Genomic DNA, 18,893 nt, shown 5'->3' with positions numbered 1-18,893 from the left:
GCTGTGGTACCTTCCTCCACAAGAGCCCCGAACTCTTGGGCCATCAACTTGGGCACGGAGTCCTTAAACTTGTGGAGGGAGTCCCACTGGTGCTCCCTAAAGTTGTCTGGTGGGCTAGCACGGAAGAATCCCACTACTGTCTCCTTTGGAGAGAAGAATGATGACTGAACCACCAGGGAAGGGCCCAGGGCATCATCCCCTGCAGGGACAGGGGGTCTCGGGGTGGGCAAGTGTTCCTCCACCGCAGTACCCGCTGGTGCTTCCTGCACCAAGCCTGGCGCCACCAGTGCCGATTGGGGTTTGTCCAACACGGCAACCAAGGATTGGTGAGACGGGGGAATCAGCATAACCGGCATGCCCCAGGCATTCCAGTAAGGCCATTGCACTGGCCACTGGCCCTGCTGCCAGGTCAGCATTGCTGTGTTGGATGCTCCTTCAGAGCCTAGTTGCTACGGTGCTGTCTCGGCGAGGGGCTGAACTCCCTGCCTGTGTTGGAGAAATCCCCCTTCAGTGACCAGGGTGGGGTCATCGACGTCTGGGTCTGTCGGCTAACAGTCGCCGACCAGTGCCTCGAATGATAAGACCGGTGCTGGGAATAGGGAGTGTGTTCCCAAGGTGTTGGGGATGGTGATGGACAGCACAAAGATAACCGGTGCCAAGAGCGTGGTGCCCGCAACCAGTAGTGGCAAATCAGTGACCTGGGCTGACGTGCTCATCAGTACAGGTGACCTTGGAGTCCCAGAATCGCAAAAGAGCTCCAGCATGGACCAAATGGGAGGTACTGCAATTTCTGAATTGAATTGAATTTACTGCCACAGCAGGTCCTACAGATACCGATAAGGCAAAAGTGTCTGACAACTGCACACACCCAGCTGCACACACCTAGAATGGAACTGACGTGAGCAAGCACTCGAAGAAGAATATATTTTCCCTGAGTTAGCTCTGCCCCCTTGTCAAGGCACTTTACGGGGTTGGGGAAATCAAAGGACAGCAGGCTCATTAGTAAACTCTCAGTCTAGCCTAGCCGGAAACTTGGCTCAGAACACAGACCCCAAAACAGATCACACTATAACCTCGCAAGCACACAGCAAGTAAGCAAACATACAGACAAACTAACAGATGGTCACCTGATACATATATATAATATGATATTTTGTAATGCATAGAGGTATTTGGAGTGGTTGTTTGCTACCTAATGAAGTTGGTCTTTAGCACAAATTCCAAGATACACTTACCTCACTGTGCAGATTTGTCAACATTATGTTTACTAACCTTGGCCGTTTTGTCAGCAGAGGTAGATGAAAACTTGGTGGCATCAGGTGAAATAGCACAAGAAAGAACAGCATCTTCATGGCAAACAAAATCTTCTTCTATTTTTCCAGTACAAATATTCCACACCTATAAAATATTATTAAAATTTAAAATATACAGGCTACTTTTGCAGTTTTTGATCAATTCAATATCTATAAAACCATTCTAATACAACAACATACACTGGACTAAGTACATCAAGAACATCCATAAAAAAAATGGTTGTGGCTCTTTACAGATATGCAAAATAGGAAGGGTGTAATAAGGAGTAGTAAGGTGAATAATTAGAAATACAATGAAAATGTAAATTTGAGCTTTTAAAAATGTTGCAGTTTATACTTTTGGTGCTAAATTACATAATGTAATGTAATGCAGAATTAACTCAAGAGCAGAAAAAGCAAACTATAATCAAAATATTGAATTACTTTTTTTTTTTATTGCCATATCTTCCTACTGGACTGACTCTAAAACCTTTGCATTTCCTGAATATAGCAGTTGCGCCTACTTTTAATCCTTGTTTACACTGGGTTTTCTAGCATCCAGTATAGCTACTCTGGTGGGGAAAAAATAAAAATAAAAATCACACTTTATACTGATACACCACATCTACAAAAGGAGCTTGCACTGGTGCGTGCGGCTATATCACATAGTTTCCACTTCTAGGTAAAAACCTCGGCATAGACCAGGCCTAAGTTTCATTCTTTGACAATTAAATATACAGTTTTATGTTTTTTTGCTACCAATTAAAGACACAATGCACCTTCTGTAATTTGTCAATACAAAGATATTTTATATTTACCTTAACTGTTCCATCAAATGACCAGGAGAGAAGTCTTGAATTTTCCAAAAGCCTAAAATTCTTCACTGCTTCCTTGTGACCTTTTAAAAATATATATTCTTCTGACTGCCAATTCCACACCTGCTTATAAATATAAAATGTGTAAGCTTTTAAAACAAACAATGGGTTCTTCCTCCACATTGCAAATATAATTTAACAATGATTAACTTGTTCTTTTCAGCAGAAAATATCCATTGTCTTCCATTCCATGTTAACTATTGAAGGTACCTGGCTTTGTTGCAACTCACCTTGGGTAAGCACTAATGTGAGCCAGCCACAAAATTGTATTATAATGGCCACCTGGTAGAAAGTTCATGTGAATGAAGTAACTCTTGAGAAAAGTCTGAAAAGGGAAAAAGCCTCCCCAATAAAATTTATATAATGTGACTTTCAATAACTAGCTACCATTATTAGTGAGTTTGAAAACTTCTCCTGCAAACTCAAATGTAGGGCCTAAAAACCTTGATTTCAACCAATAACTTTTCACACTTTAACTCAGATTTATTTTACCGTAAAGCAATTTTACTCAGATTTATTATACAGTTAAAATACATTTTTGATCAAATATCACTTTGTTTTAAAAGTTTGTATAGTTTTTTCTTTTTAATTTCAGCAACTGTGCATTAAACATTCAAAGGATGTTACTTTATTTACAAAAATTATTAAACAGCTCAAGATTTTTTTTTTTTAATTATTTTAAACCTATAGCTTTCTGCACCAAAGAATAAGGGTTAGCCAATAGCCAAGAAAATTCTGTGGATGAAAATCCAGAAAATTTAAATTAACCACTAGAGGGAATCCTAGAACAAAAAACAACTTGTCAGACAAGTTAAATAAAGGACTTAATAAAATTTTCCTTTATTCAGTAATTCTTACCTCCACATGGGTGCAAAAAAGAAAAATACAAAAAAAGAAAAGAAAAAGAATCAGACTTCAAGCTCAGTCCTAGCCTCCCATGTGCAAGTGTGCATCTCCGCATATTTAAGTCAGCTACCATAAAGGCACAATCAAGGGCCTGATCCAAAGTACACTGAAGTCAGTGAGTCTTTTAATTGACTTCAGTGTACTTTGGATCAGGTCCCAAAATTCTTAAATTACTAAATGGTTGAACTGTCTATTTTGAGAATCCATATTTCTTTGCAACTATGACACCTATTTCAGCTAAATTTTACTGAAAGGGTGTAATTCATTATTATGTGAACACAAAATAGAAAAGTTCTAAAACACACAATGGTCACCACACTACTTTAGATTTTACTAAATATTTGGTCCTTTCTAGGCCATCAAGCAAGTGCTCCTTTTTCTGACTTGGTTCTTTTTGTTTCTGTCCAACAAGATAAGTATGCACAAATAATTACTTAAAAGAAGCAATTTGCTGTCCCCATTCTATAAAATTTTTTAAAAATGCAACATCTATCAGTCCTGAACTAAGTAAAGTCTGAAAACTCTACATATCCATTGATATCAAAGACCCAAATTTGAATGTCAGTGGAGGTTTATTTGTAACAAAATAAGTACTTCAGATTTTGTAACTTCAAATTATAAACCATCAGAGCTATTGAACTTGGTTAGTCCCTAACCCACAAAGCAGACAAATTATATTGAACACGAGCGTAGAGAAGTTGTGAATGATGCCATTAGAAAGACAGCCAGCAAGTTTCAATGGTGGGGTTAGGAGACGTAAACGAGATGACCTTGCTAACAGACATCTACATGCCAGTCCACATTGCTCAATTGTGGATGGTCCTCCATCCAAATGGACCATGAGACTAACAATGGTCAATATGGAAAATGCATGGAGTGTATTGAGTCTGCACTATCTGTAGTGTAAACCTACTTTTTTTTTTTTTAGTAGCTTTGAATGCTCCAATGTAAGTTTAAAACATTTTCCACACCTGTATAGTTGAATCATCAGAGCTTGAAATAAGGGTTTGTCCATCAGATGTAAACTGGCAATGTTGTACAGATTTCTCATGTCCAGTCCTGGATTTGAAAACTCTCTTATTTAACAATTTCAAAACCTTTATAAGGAAAATCAGAGAGATCATTTATGAAGAATTAAAATACAGTCATACATATAATAAACTGAGAGAAAGACATGTAAGCAAAACATCTGAAGTAAAAATAATGGAATACTATACAGTACTACACAAAAGGGAGGTCTCAAATCTAAACCAGTAGGTGAGAAAAAAATCCATATGTTAGCCTGACCCTTGGAAAAAGTGAGCAGATAATCTACATTGTTAAAAATTGGCTACAAGTCCTTCAATTTCCTTTGGGTATCAGACATGCATGTACCAACCTATGGGTGAAATTTTGTGTGTGTTCGTGTTTGTTGACTAATATATTCTGCGATAGCATATGTGCATCACATTACCAATATGTATTATTCGCATCATATAGATATCAGTACGTATTAAGTACATAAAAGTAATATAATAGCAGTTATATAGCCTTAATTGGCCTATGCTTTTTATATAACCCTGCCCACTTATGTTAAGTATTCCATAACCCCCTCCATTCACTGAAGTGAGTTTTGGTTTAAGCAAACAGGGAAGCGGTCAAGACCAGGACAGATGAATGCTTTACCATAGCAACAGGAAGAAAGTTACTCTTGCAGACCAGTACTGAAATGTCCCAAAGGAAAAGCATAAAACATAAGATTGTTCTATCCTAATACAGACCTAGGAGGTGCCTTCACACCCTTTGGTACCTGGAATATATGTATTCGTAACAAAGAGATGAGGGGTACACCATAGTACCAGAAAAACAAAGTAAAAAGCTAATTGGTTAAATGCAGTTTCAAATAACGTATACAGTACCTTGCAGTTGTAAAAAGGTTGGATATGAAAAGATGGCTTTAGGTGGGTTAGCTTTGGAAGCATATCTTCTAAGGTGAATGTAATAATGCTGCACAAAATGTCTTCCTGGAAACTGGTATCTTATAAAACCTTTTTCTGTACTATATTATTATTGGCTTGTATCAATAAACCTAACTCACATAGTTTATTTGGTCTCTTAAATATATTTCATAACAAGCTAAAGTGTGGTCAAACTATTGACTATACAATTTATCAACATGTTATATGTTTCATGTTTTATGTTAACATGATTGCAACACAGCAAATTAGCCTCTAAATTTATGTTATGCTCAGCAATTAACAGATTACAGGCAAGTGCAATTTTTCAAAATTTGTAGGCACTTGTCTCTGTAATGAGAGATGTGAAATGAGTCAAGCGGTCAACAAGTGTAAGACACTATTACTAATAACACTCTACTTACTCCTTTTATGTGAGCGGACAAAAGTATGGGGATAAATGCCAAGACAGTTCTGATATTTATAAACTGGATAATAAATGTGTTAGTCTCCAAACATGCATGGCAGCAGGGAAATATATTGTTCTTCCTTTCCTAGTACCTCCAGTTGCATCAGGAATCTACTCAGGACATGAGGCTCTATTAAGTTCCAAGCAGTACTCTCTCTACACTGTGGTCTCCACGTTCTGGAACCCACTGTAGCCATTCTGAGAGGGAGCAGAGGACAGCTAAAGGGGACCATGCAGGCAGCACAGAGGCATAGGCCCTCCAGTAGATCCCTAGATCCATGCAGATATTGGTGTCGTGATCCAACATCTTGCTTCTTTTGCTAGAAGGGGAGAAAACCCTGATGACAGAATTCTGAGGAAACTCCTCACGGATTACTTCTCAGTTTTCCTTCCCTAAAGCCATTCCCACTGTTTTTTCCTCATGGCAGGGAGTGACCTGGGTTGGTGTACTCATTGTTGGGTAGGGGAGCAGTTGATTCCCCATAATACAGATTTATAATACCATTTCTTTTAATCTTCAAGAGTAAAACATACTGTGTCATCAAAAAGCAGTATCTGAATTACTTATCCTCTCTCTTTCTAGAATTTAAACAAGAATGTTACTTTTATGTTAAAGAAAGCTAGTCAAAAATCATTAGAAACACAAACCAGTGGATTTACTCAATACTGCCCAAAAATCAGGGTACAGTACCTTTACTGTTCCATTCTCCTCTCCAAATGCTGCATATTGAAGATCTTCACTTAGGCAACAGCAGCAAATAAGCGATTCCTGGGCTTCAGTCAGATAGTCAGTATGGCCTGTATTTCCATTAATTAGCTGCAACCAAAAATGTGGATTATTAAACTAGAGCAACTTTGTACAGCATCTTTACTTTAAAACACATGACAAACCTACATCTTTTGTGGGACCACTGTTTTAGCATACCTACCTGAACATAGGATATAGTACATTCAGATGTGCTTTTCTAAGGGTAGTGTAGACGCAATAAATCGATCCCCAATCGCTCTGCCGTCGACTCCGGAACTCCACCGCGGCGAGAGGCGGAAGCGGAGTTGACGGGGTGCGGCAGCAGTCGATCCCGCGCCGTGAGGACGCGAGGTTAAGTCGAACTAAGATACGTCGTCTTCAGATACGCTATTTTCGTAGCTGAAGTTGCGTATCTTAGGTCGATCCCTCCCCCTCCCCGCAGTGTAGACCAGGCCTACCCCAGAAAGAAGTTATAAAAGCTGTATAAACTAGCTCTAGGCACTTGTTCTTCAGACAAAACAAATTTAAGTTGACAAGATTTTACAGCTCCTGCAAAACATTTTTCAAGTACATCAATACAGTCAGGATTTTACACACCTAGCAACTGGGTATGATTCAAAAAGGATTAATATACACATCTAGTAAAGTAGGTCTTAACTACATGTCACCTCTGTCCACATCAGTTCAACTATCACTTTCATGTAATCTTCATGGAAGGATCTTTGGAATGCAATGATTTACAAACAAGTGAAAGCTTCTTTTAAACCAGTGGTCTCCAACCTTTTTACACCCAAGATCACTTTGAATTTAAGGGATATGGGGTGCTGACTCCGGGAGGGAGAGCAGGGCTGGGGCTCGGGGTGCAGGAGGCAGCTCGGGGGGCTGGCTCTGGTAGGGGACTGGGTGGGGGGACGACACGTGTGGCATGTGGCTTTGCACACCGCCCCTCTCTGAAAGCACCGCCCCTGCAGCTCCCATTGGCCACAGCTACCCGTTCCCGGCCAAAGAGAACTACGGGGGTGGTGCTTGCAGGCAGTAGCAGGGGATACGCTTACCCTTACCCCCCCATTCCTGGGGCCGCACTGGCTGCTTCCGGGAGCAGCATGGGGCCGGGGCAAGCAGGGAGCCTGTCTTAGCGGCAGCCCCGCTGTGCTGCCAGAGATCATGATCGACTGGGAGATGCTCTAGGATTGACCAGTCGATCGCGATTGACCGGTTGGTGACCATGGTTTTAAAGAGTCTCTGAAAGAAAAAAGAAAAAAAAAAAGCTTTGCTTACAGTAGTTTACAAACAAGATGTTAGGGATCTATTCTCCCATGGATATGCAAAAGTAACTATACATGTGTATTGAGGAAAAATAGCATGGTTTGATTCTTTTAACGCATGTAATGATTTTGACATGGGCTGGAGACTGAAACCTTTCACTGGGGAAGGTTATTCTAAAGATGGTCACAGGCCAAAACCAACAGCATTTGTGTGTGTTCCTATATCGGTCCCTTCCTAGATCCATGGCAGGTTTCTGATTCTCATTGGTTAACCTCCTTTAGATAATGAACATAGGTAATTTGTTCAAATTGTTTACAAAAATGTTAGAAGAGCTTAAAAAATTCACTATCAGAGGCAAAGTGGAAAGTTTTCCTTGGTGTGCAAGTAGGCACTGAAGTCCATCTACTTCTGAAAATCAGAAGTCAACTCTTTTTTTTAAATGGCAAGTGGCTATCTGTTCACTGGGAAGTAGTCTAAGAACCAACACATTCATATGCCAGCCATTAGATGGAAAGGACTTGGTCACTCCTAACCTTGGACACAATTCAACTTGCAACCTAGAGGAGAAATATTCTATACTTGATAATCAAACCCTCGGAGTCATCCAATCCCACTTCAAAGTTTCAAAAAATCCAACGGTGTATTTCTAGAAGTAGAGAATACTGAATCACTATAACTAGTGCATAGCTCTATATCGCTTCTTATAAAAAAGTGGAAACCAGGTATAAATGATATCAGAACTTGAGACTAAAACAGTTTCAAAGTCAATCATTGAAACAGAAAATCCCTAGAGTCTAACACCGCCTCCCCAAAAAAATTGCAATTGTATCGGTAAAATAAGAATGCTTTTAAAAAAAATTCTTGTTGCTGGGGGAGGAGGTTTCATAATTTAAGTTATTTTATTTACACTCCTTTCGAGTATTCCTTAATGAAAAGGGAATAAAAACATGTGGACAGCAGAAGACACATTCTAATGTAAAACACTGCAAATAGTAAGATGACAGAACAAACACAAACACATATAAGAAGAGACAGTACTGAGTAAACAGGTAGACAGAACCAAACAGACAAGCAAGATTGGGAAAATGTTCAAGTATCTTACCAACCTTTTTCTCCATGAGGAATATGGTTATGCACTCAGATCCTCTAATACATAGATGCTCAAATGTCCAAAGACAGAAAAGGATGTTGGAAAAAAGGTCCTATAAAGGTCCTTTCCTATAAAGGTCCAAATAGTTGTAACAGATTTGCCCAATAGTAGGTAAATATTTGATATTTTCTTAAAATATAAAATAATGCAACCTAACAGTGTATGTCAAGTATACAACAGAACCTCACTTACCAACACTTCATCAATATACGCAGTCTCTTCCTACTTTACTGTAAATATTTAGTAGCAGAGAGCTGCAATGAGAGCTCTATTATACCTTCCACTAATTTTACAACATATACTACAAAATATTATAACTAGACAAAATGCTTTGCAAAAGAACCAAATACATTTTGTAATGTGTTATTCTTGCTTTAAAACAAGAAAAGTTATGCTGCTTTTCTAATCTAGTTGAACAAGGACTAAACCCTGTGAGGTACTGAGTACACTCCCCTCCTCTTGAAGCCTGCTGGATTTGCAAAGCATGAGCACAGTCACTGCAAAGTCCCTAATGAAGATGTTATATTAGTCTAAGATATTATTGTAAGGTGGGCAATAGATATAGAGCAAATGTACAGTACAGATAAATCTGTACCTATGACTTCTGAAGTTACTTTGAAAATAAGATTTAATCTCTCTAGTTTTAATCTAGTTCAAACAATGACATAAAAAAGGCTATGAAAAGCTGTTATTTTAAGTTCTAGTGATGTAAATAGTAAGACTAAGTCACTAATTATATGTGATCTCAATTCTGGTAGATAGGATGTGAAATTCAAGAGTTTATATAATTAAAAAAATGAATACACCTGCAGCGATGCTTATTGTTCACCCCAAGCATTCTTAGTCCACATACTTGGATACTATTTGGCCCAAATTTCAGAAGTGCCGACTCTTCACGTCAAGCTTTTAATTTTCTCTATTGTTCTTCTATAAAATTTTAAAAGTTTTTTTTTTCTCCCAAACAAAAAAGTAATGCTGCAGGGTAAGCGCTGTTGAGAGACAAAGCCTGGCTGCAGTAAGAAGTTCAGAGCTCAATTTTACTCTCTGAATTTCTGCTTAACATTGAACTGGCCTTACAAGTCACAGATACATAGATTCCAAGGCCAAAAGGGACCACTGTGATCATTTACTCGGACCTCCTGCATAATACAGGCCACGGAATTTCCCCAGAATAATTCCTTTTGAAATAGAGCATGTCTTTAAAAATAAAATAAAAAAAAAATAAAAAAAAAAAGAAACCAAGATCCAATCTTGATTTAAAAATTGTTAGCGATGGAGAATTAATCCCCCCCCCTCCCGCATCCCAACCCTCTGCCCCAATCCTGAGCCCCCTTGTGCACCCTGAACCTCTCATCCCCGGCCCCACCCTGCAGCCCTCACCCCCAGCCAGAGGGCTGAAAAGAAAACAGAGGAGCAAATTGACCAATGGACATTTGGACTGCCTTACTAGGATTGCGAGGACAGATTACAAATACTGCATGAACAAAGTCAAGGAGGAACAGGCACACTCTCGCTCATCCAGTTTTTAAAGTAAGTTTTGCACTATCTGCTCTTAAAAAGTTAACTCGCATAGGTGCATTTTTAATATATTTTCCTGGTTATTATTTTATAAAAGAAGTATAATTTTATTGTACAAGTAGACTGTTTTAGTTATACGAGTGGCTCTGTAACATTACATCATTAAGGAATAGTAAGCAATGTGTTAATTTAGTAGTTGATGTGGCTCTCACACTGCAGATTTTTTGCCAAAGTGGCCCACGCTTCAAAAAGAGTGAAGAGCACTGCTATATGGCATGTCTTCTAATCCTTTAACCATTTTTGTAGCTCTTCTCTGAACCCTCTCCTATTTATCAATGTCCTTGAATTGTTGACACCAGAACTGAACACATTATTCCAGCAGCAGTCACATCGGCATCAAATACAGAGGTAAAATAACCTCTAGCTCCCTACTCCTACTTCCCCTGTTTATCGATTTATGGACCACATTAGCCTTTTTGGGCACAGCATTGCACAGGGATCTCATCTTCAGCTCTACCCAGGGCTGACGGGGGGGGGGGGGAGGGGGAGGGGGAGGGGGAGAGAGGGGAGGAAGCGAAGCCGGTACAAATTATCGGGGCCCGGCTTCCCCCCCTCTCGTCGGCCCTGTTTAGCCAGTCCGCCCTTGCTGGGGGGCTGGAAAAAAAATTTTCACCACGGCCCGAACCCGCTCTCGGCGGCTCTGGCTCTACCACAATGCCCAAATCTTTTTTATGATTTGTCAATTTCTCTTCTTCATGAAGGGGCATATAAATTGGACCTCTACTTGTAAGGTTGGGTCTCCTCCATTGATCGGATGGAGGTAATTAGAATTCTAGATCTAGGTGAGCCTGGTCGGTACAGGACTTGCCCACCATCTTTTCTCTAAAACAGTTCTTCCATAATTACCACAGAAACTTGTTATATTTCAGAAATACATCTGTTAATCATAAGTAAGTAGATCATGTGTTACCTTAGAAAAGAGTCCAGTTATGCTATTGCATATGAGTTGCTTGGACAAATAATGTTGGCAAAAATACATTAACACTTTCAACTAATTAGATTCACTATTCCCCCTCCCTAAAAAAAATTTAAGGGTGGACTGATCTGAAAAGAGAATACATTGATCAGTAAGACTTTGTCCCATTCTCCCCTTTGTGCGTATATATCTGCTCTACTTGTGGGAAATAGCCAGTAGTGGAAAGAGCAAAATAAGGGAGTATGGATATGTAATACAGAGTTTAGAAGCACAGACAACTATGCTAGATAGTTTCAACTGATTTGAAGTCTCATCTACCAAAGGCAGCATCATCAGACCCCTGGAAGGTGAGCTTAATGTTTTATAAAAGGAATGTAGAGTTGAACTAGATATCTACCTTGCATTTCTCCCTTGCCAGCCTTTTCCACCGAGGAAGATGTGGCTGTTCTGGACAAATATCCTCAAATCATGTCAGCCTTGCATACATCTTTGATACAGTTACAGATTCTTGTAGTAAAGGTATTCTTGTGAGTGCATTTTGGCTCCTGCATCTCATGTTCCAGCAGAAAAACAGGACCTTGGCTTTTCAGGTCTGCTAAAGAAAAACCTTCAAAGCCCTTCTGATATCTAATGTGTCAGAGTTGTTCTCTAATGTTCGCATCTGATTAGAAAGACAGCAAGGAACATCTGAAATAAAATTTCTCTTTATATGTAAAACTTCTAGTTTTCTTAGAAACACCTCCTGTAATTAAAATCATATAATGAGTCTGACTAGACAAAATCCCTAACTCTTAATGTGTTCAGTTGTAATGGCTTCCAGGATGGTGCCCTTAAGTATGAGGACGCATACGGTCATTGAATTTAAGATATTGCATTGGTGACAGCCTATTGAATCTTGCATAATTCATACTATAATTACCCTTTCTATGCACTATTCCACAAACTCATTTCAGCAAGAGAAGCACATTCTGAATGTGATTCTTCCCAAGAAGTTGGGAGAGTACTAAGGACCCAACTGAAATTACTTCTTTCCCCAACTGACTTTGCTTAACAGCCACGTTGTGCACTACTTGGGTTTTTCAGATATTAATGCATCACTGGGCCATAGCTTATACGATTCTTTTGTAACGGAAGGTGAAGGAGTGGATGTGCAGCACAGTGAGTAATCTCAAGAGCACTACAGCTTTCCCTGTAAATGTGACCCCAGGAGCTCAACTCTTTTCTGGTCCTCAGTGATCTTCTGTATCACTCTGGTCAGCAATGGAATAGGGGAAAATCACACAGCAATCTTGCCCATTCTTTAGAAAAGGTGCCAACAGCTGCCACCTATAGTCCATTTGCCTTAACAAGTACCTCATCTTGTAATATATGTATTATTACAGAAATCTGCTGGCTAATGTAAACAAGGTGATGAGTGGCTTAGCCAGCTTCAAGGGAATCCACTGAAACAAACTTCACTCTCCTGGCTATGACATGTATCTGATCAGGTGTTCTTCTGTTACATTTACAATTCCCTTTAGGGCCATTGTCGTGGACCATCATTAAAAAAGACTAATGAAAACATTAGCATTGCTTCCCTGTGAAGTGTAATACAGATGTTAGGTTATTTGTTTGGGGACATGACCCCAAAAAAGGATCCCAGTGAGAGCTCTATGGCTATGTGTGTCCTCTAGCAATCAACATCTCTTGCAAGCATGTTATCCAGAAATGGACACAATGTATTCCTTGGTGAATGTTCTGGGCATTATTACAAGGATAAATTGGGACCCCTTGTATTTATAATGGAAGGATTTGTCTGAAAACCTGAGGAAACTCCTAGTGGCATGTGGTGATTTGATACGACGGTAGGCTTTTCCTTGAGACCTACTGACTTTAAAAAAAATCCTATGAATGGAACACTCATTAGCATGGAAGAAAGTTTCCATTCACAATCCCCTAGATCTGGTGCATTTGTCGAGGTCCTTAGATCTGACAGCTCTGACTCCTTGCAACTTCTTCAGAATAGAAGTGAAAACAATACTTTCTGATTCTTTCAAAGACCAAATGCAAATTCTTTTTGATTTTCTCCAGGTCTCATTTGTTTGTGGAAGATCTTTTCCAGACTAGGAGGAAGCAGGAAAGATGCCTTCATCAAATGAGGGGGTTTCAGATTCTGGCAGATGGTAATATGGAATGCACTGTGTCACTTGAGGTGGAATGACCTAAATTCTGAAGGTCCCCTTTCTGCATCTTCCCTCAGCTCAATCATGATTCCCTTCCATTGGTTCTACAGTATCAGTATGTACATAGGAAGCACCTGCAATGAGGATGCGAGGACTACACTGCCACTTTGTCAAGGAAAAACTGGTAAGAGGCAGATTCCACCAGCTGCTTCTCCTGCTGGTCTGCCTTCCAAGTGAAGAACTATAAATCTCTTTTTACTAAACTGGTAGCTATGAAGCAAAATGGATAACTGGAAGGTGTCCAAATGGCATGAGCTACGATGAATGATGCGCCAAAACCAGCGTTCAGTAGGGTCTGTGCACGTTGTTTTCTGCAACAAATTGTGTTTTAGTTAAGTGTGCCGTGAGAGGGATGTCCTAGAGAAATAGCTTGTTAAGGTGAAAGAGTGCAGTTACATAGTGAAGTAGGTGATTGAGGCATGGTGTCACCTCTGCTTCATAGCATCTGCAAAGTCAGGGCCCTCTTTCTGTCTACTTGATCCCTCAGAAGATGGAGTCAATGGAAATAACTATCTGACCTACTACAATCACAGTGGCATCAATTTTGGCCCTATGGTAGCATCCTATCAACTTTTACCGATGATCAGATGGATGTATTACCTTCTAGACAGCTGGTCCCATTCAACCCTGGTTGAATCCACTAGGAGTGGATGTTTCTAGGTGTGATTTTTTCCAAACAGGATTCAGGTAACTCTCACTTCTTCAGGGAGGAGTCAAATCAGGGTCAGCTGAGGAATTTTCTGAAAGCCTCATTTTTATTTACGCTCTAGCACCTCTGTTGGAAGGAGCAAAGAGAAACAAGTCAAGGGGTAGTATATTCCTTTTATTGTTGAGACTGCTGATGGAGACTGTCCTTGGAGCAATATGTACTATGTACTGAGTATGAAAGGATCTGGATTGAAATCTTGCAGCTTTTCTGTAGTCATGTATCAAATGCAGCACACTTCTGGAAGGCATCCATGGCACAGGCGTAGGGTGCCCCTGCAGTAACCTATACTAGGAAATAAGCAAGAGGAAATCTCTGGGTTGCAGAGGGTGATCTGCCAGTTTTCCTGCAGCGATAACTATCGAATGCAGTATATCCCTGGACGGAATGGGAAGAGGTGCCAACTAATGAAACAGAAGACCGAGAAGTTGCTTGGTTGATGCGGAGAAGTCGGTGGGCTTGCCTTATGAGAATTTTCACCTCATTTACTGAATTTCTCCTCTGCCATGCTTTGCTGTATAAAGTATGATGCAAATGACTTTCTTTTAATGCTTTTGTTGGCTCTGAGCCAAAAATTCTGGTTCTGCTGGGTTCTCTGGAGGGGCTCCAACCACTCCCACGGGTTCCATGTCCTCCTACTTAAACAGTCCAATAAAAGGGGATGGGGCACAGCAGCTCTGAGTAGAAAAACATACAGTACCTTTGGAGGAAAGGGAAGAGGGCCTATTGCTTCATTATAGGCCTTTTAATTAGCCTTGGTGCAGGTTCTCCAGGCAGAGGAAGAGACAGACAATTTGGTGAGGAGATGGAGGAGGGGGAAAGACAGAAAATAGGAGAGAAGAGAGAAAAGGAGGGGAAAAAAGTAGGTAAAAGGTCCCAGCAAAGAGGAAGATCCCTTTCTGAGCTCTTGACAGACTAAAAGGTAAAAAGGATGGGGTACCTAAGATTCCATGTTTCCTCCTGCAGGGGCAAACACTTATGAAGGGAAGCTGTCAGGGAGGTTCCCCTTCAGCCAGGCTTGCACAGATGGAATGCTGTAACAACCTCCTTTAATCAGAAGAACGGACATGACCCAGATATGCCCCATGCAAAGGAGAGCAGCAGAAAAATCAGTTTCAGCTATCCTCTCACACTACATGTTATGGGCAGCCAGAACAATTTGTTCACCCAGGAAGGGCTGCCGGGCCTCCTGCCAGCTAATCATGGCCGATACAAAGCAACTGAAAATAGTTGTTCTCCTGGTCAAAGGCAGGTTTAGATAAAACTGGTTAAAACTCTGGAGACCTATCTTCATTAGCACTCACACTACTGCCACCACCAGTAAAGCTGTAGTAGTGGGAAATGTGAAGAGAAAAAGCTACTGTAGACAGAGCCTAAAGAATTTTAAATAACCACTAAAACAGAATACCAGACTAAAAGGATCACTGGTCTATTGCGACAGGACAGTTCATGTGTGTCTGCATTTTATATGCTATGCCACATTTTTTGGAGGATAGAAGTTATGAAGTATGGAAGAGTTTTATCAGTCTCTCAATTACTTCATTCACAATTTAGAGATTCATGGAATTGATCTGAAGGCAACATTTGGCTCTAAAAAAAGTAAAACTTGAAAGAAAAAGTCAGTGGCTATAACGTCACATACAAATGTTTTTCACTCCTTTATCAAGAAACACAGAATTCTACTTTCCATTTGAAATGTTATGGTTAAAATGAAAGTCAAAAAAACAAAACATTAAAAAGCCAGAAGACAAACGAACATATATGTACACAGACAATAAGACTCAAACAATTATACTTGAAAATAAATGCTTAATGAAGACTAATTATAGGTGAACAAATAACTTAGAATTGGGGGAAGATGCTGATTCCTCATTATTTCATTCACTGCTCTCAGATAAGAATATTGATAACGCTAACATTAGATAGTTGGCATTCACCAGCAGAAAATTTTTAGAATTTGACAGTCTGAATTACTACACAGGAAATGTAGATCACCTTGCGGGTGCCATGCAATATGGGTGTTCAGTTTTCATAGTTATAAAAGTTAGTGCCGTTGCTTTAAAATACATCACTTCAGCAAAAATTCTTGTGGGATGTGCAGAAGGACCAGTGAAGTCATATACACAATTGTCTACTGAGTAAAAAAAAATTCCCCCTTGTCATTCCTGAAGCTTTAAATTTTTCAATTTCCTTTGGGTAGAAAAGGCATTTTACAGGCTGAAAAAATACTTTCAGCTACAAGGATTACCTCGTTCTTTCTCTTCCATGGCCTACAAACACTTAGCGTATCCCCAGCAAGCAAGATTTTTAGATAGTTTGCATTAGGGTCCAGCATGCAGAACTCCCACAGAAGATAAAAGTTGCACACGGATGAGCAGAATTTGGTCCATAATGGGTATTATACCTAAGATGCTGTTAGTGTCCCACACAGCAAGAAATAATTCAGAAAGGGTTAGTGACAGACTGTTCCACCCTATTTTGTCAGATGTACTGGGGTCTTGTAAACACATTCTGCAGCTACTTCTTGTCCCTAAAGAAACTGTCGAAAAAAGTCTAAATTATTTAATTCTGCTCACCCCACTATTTATGCTCTGCTTTCAATTTACCTTTGTCTTACAACTTTTTTGATACTCCAGGATTTTATAGCTCAAGGATTAGAGATATGTCTAAACATGTCAAAACTATGAGAAAATCTTGATCCAAGCCTTGTGGCTTGGGTCCATCTTTTTAAAGGAAGGATTCAGGATCTTTTAGGACAACCTGCATTTCAGACATAGATACATAAGGATAATGCAAAAATTTGTATAGGAAAGACCATTGACAACTTAGTATATTTAAGTAATTGTCTGATCTGACTTCTAAAAAAAAAAAAAAAAAAGAAACTGCAACATACTTACATGAAAGGAATTTTTGACATTTAATATGAAAAACATTTTGACAAATTCTGAACAGACAGCATTTTGTAACAAAAAATGAATATAAGCATGTTTTCTTGAAAGCTACTGTAGTTAAGCATGTCAGTGTTCTAAATTAGCTACATTAGCCACTTGATGCATCACGTCTACAGGATGTCACATCACATAACTGATATAACTGGACATAAAATTATGGAAGGATACATGCTAATTCAAAAATGTTTCTATTACAAAAGTGAAGGCAGCTACATGTGTGTGTTTAAGAATACCAACTACTTTAGTTTCACCAGTGTATCGACAACAATTTGTATTTTTAGCCCATACAGAAATATTGTACCCAAAATTAATAAAATATAAGGTATACACCTAGTTAAGAACAGTTATTTTATAACTGAAAAGGTCCTCTACCCTTCTCCATGCAGTCAGCTTCAATTTGCATATCTTCCTTTTCAAGGGAAAAAGCCCACAAACTTTAACAGGTCTTGCTCATTAAAATAGCCATAGCTCCTTTGTCTGGACCTAATGTATAGTAATTCAATCATTTAAAGAGTGAATTACAGAACATTAGCCATTTACATGCCACATCCAAATGCTTAAAATCAAAAACAAAAATAACAATTCTTAATGTACTTTTTCTGTAGATTACAGAGACCCTTGGGCATATTATTGATTTATGAATTGAAGTCCATACAGAAATACACTTACTTGTAGATGTTTCTGATTGAGAATTGCTAAAACCATCACTTCATCATCCTGGAACACAACATCTAGTTCACGTTTTAACACAACAGCAGAGGACTTGCACACCTTACTTGACTCCCAAATCTATTAAAGGGAATAATGTATCAAAGGTTCTATAAAGAACAGGATATAAAACTTTCAGTCAATAAATAAGGGTACATACAAAAAGTAAGAAACTCATAAATGGAATCATTTTAAATCATTGAGAATAACTGCTCAATATTTTTAATGGTTTTCAGTTATTAGATTACTAGGTAGGGAAGTACAATCCAAATAGATAAAATGCAATATTGATATTTTCCCCATACTGACTGACTCCCCTATACTTCTACTCAGAGAAGTCACATGCACAAAGTTCACCAGTTCCTAACTTGAAATCAAAGAAAAGAATTTTTAAAATGGAAGTACCAGCTACTGCAATATATATTTCATTTGCATAAGAAGTTTCAAGAATATGAATACTGTTTATTGAAGTCAGGAAAGAAACAACAAGGAAAAGAACAGGGTCACCTCTGCTAATGGTAGCACTGCAATTTATCACATGAATGTAGGGATCAAAAAATATAGCACAGATATTATACACAAGTACATATCCTAAACAAGTAACATGTAAATATGCCCATACAACTGGAAATAAATTACCTTACCCTTATTGTCTGATCATCCGACGATGTCAGAAATAAAGATCCATCAGGAGAAAATGTCACACAGTGAACCCAACTCAGATGTCCTCTGCAATCAGCAACTTTTAAAAAGGATTCTGTATTCCATAACTATAGCAAAAATATAACAAAGGAAGACCTCAACTATATCATCACCACTACATTCTAAGTACGAAACACAAAGCACATACAATAGTACCTAAGAACATACCAATTTTTTCTATTAGTATTTGCTTTCAGTCCTCATCCTGAGTACACTAACTGTAATATGGAGTTGTCTTCTGCGGTCACTATTTACTATAGATATTTATTCTTTGAAAGATCAGCCTTCTCAGTTATATAACTAAATCAATCTAATATATGGAGTGCTCAAATGTAGACTTAAATGTATCAGTTTTAGAAAATATGATACTCAAATGTTTTAGGACTAGAATGGATAAAGTAAGTATTCCATCCACTACAGTAACTCCTCACTTTAAGTCATCCCGGTTAATGTTGTTTCGTTGTTACATT

General features: G+C 39.0%; 1 protein-coding gene across 2 annotated transcripts in view; it reads right to left on the bottom strand.

Moving 5' to 3' along the window:
* Positions 1-18,893, bottom strand: part of APAF1 (apoptotic peptidase activating factor 1) — a 79,431-nt gene that overhangs the window by 8,301 nt on the left and 52,237 nt on the right. For both annotated transcript variants that reach the window (XM_054028718.1, XM_054028711.1), the window contains exons 20-25: positions 18,366-18,491; positions 17,683-17,802; positions 6,168-6,293; positions 4,045-4,170; positions 2,111-2,230; positions 1,273-1,398 (exon numbers count right to left, since the gene is read on the bottom strand). In XM_054028718.1, coding sequence (XP_053884693.1) covers positions 1,273-1,398; positions 2,111-2,230; positions 4,045-4,170; positions 6,168-6,293; positions 17,683-17,802; positions 18,366-18,491 — 744 coding nt within the window. The remainder of the gene's footprint in view (positions 1-1,272; positions 1,399-2,110; positions 2,231-4,044; positions 4,171-6,167; positions 6,294-17,682; positions 17,803-18,365; positions 18,492-18,893) is intronic.

This window comes from Malaclemys terrapin, chromosome 1 (genome assembly GCF_027887155.1).
Source record: "Malaclemys terrapin pileata isolate rMalTer1 chromosome 1, rMalTer1.hap1, whole genome shotgun sequence".
Classification (NCBI taxonomy): domain Eukaryota; kingdom Metazoa; phylum Chordata; order Testudines; family Emydidae; genus Malaclemys; species Malaclemys terrapin.
This window is presented reverse-complemented; position numbering and strand designations above follow the sequence as displayed.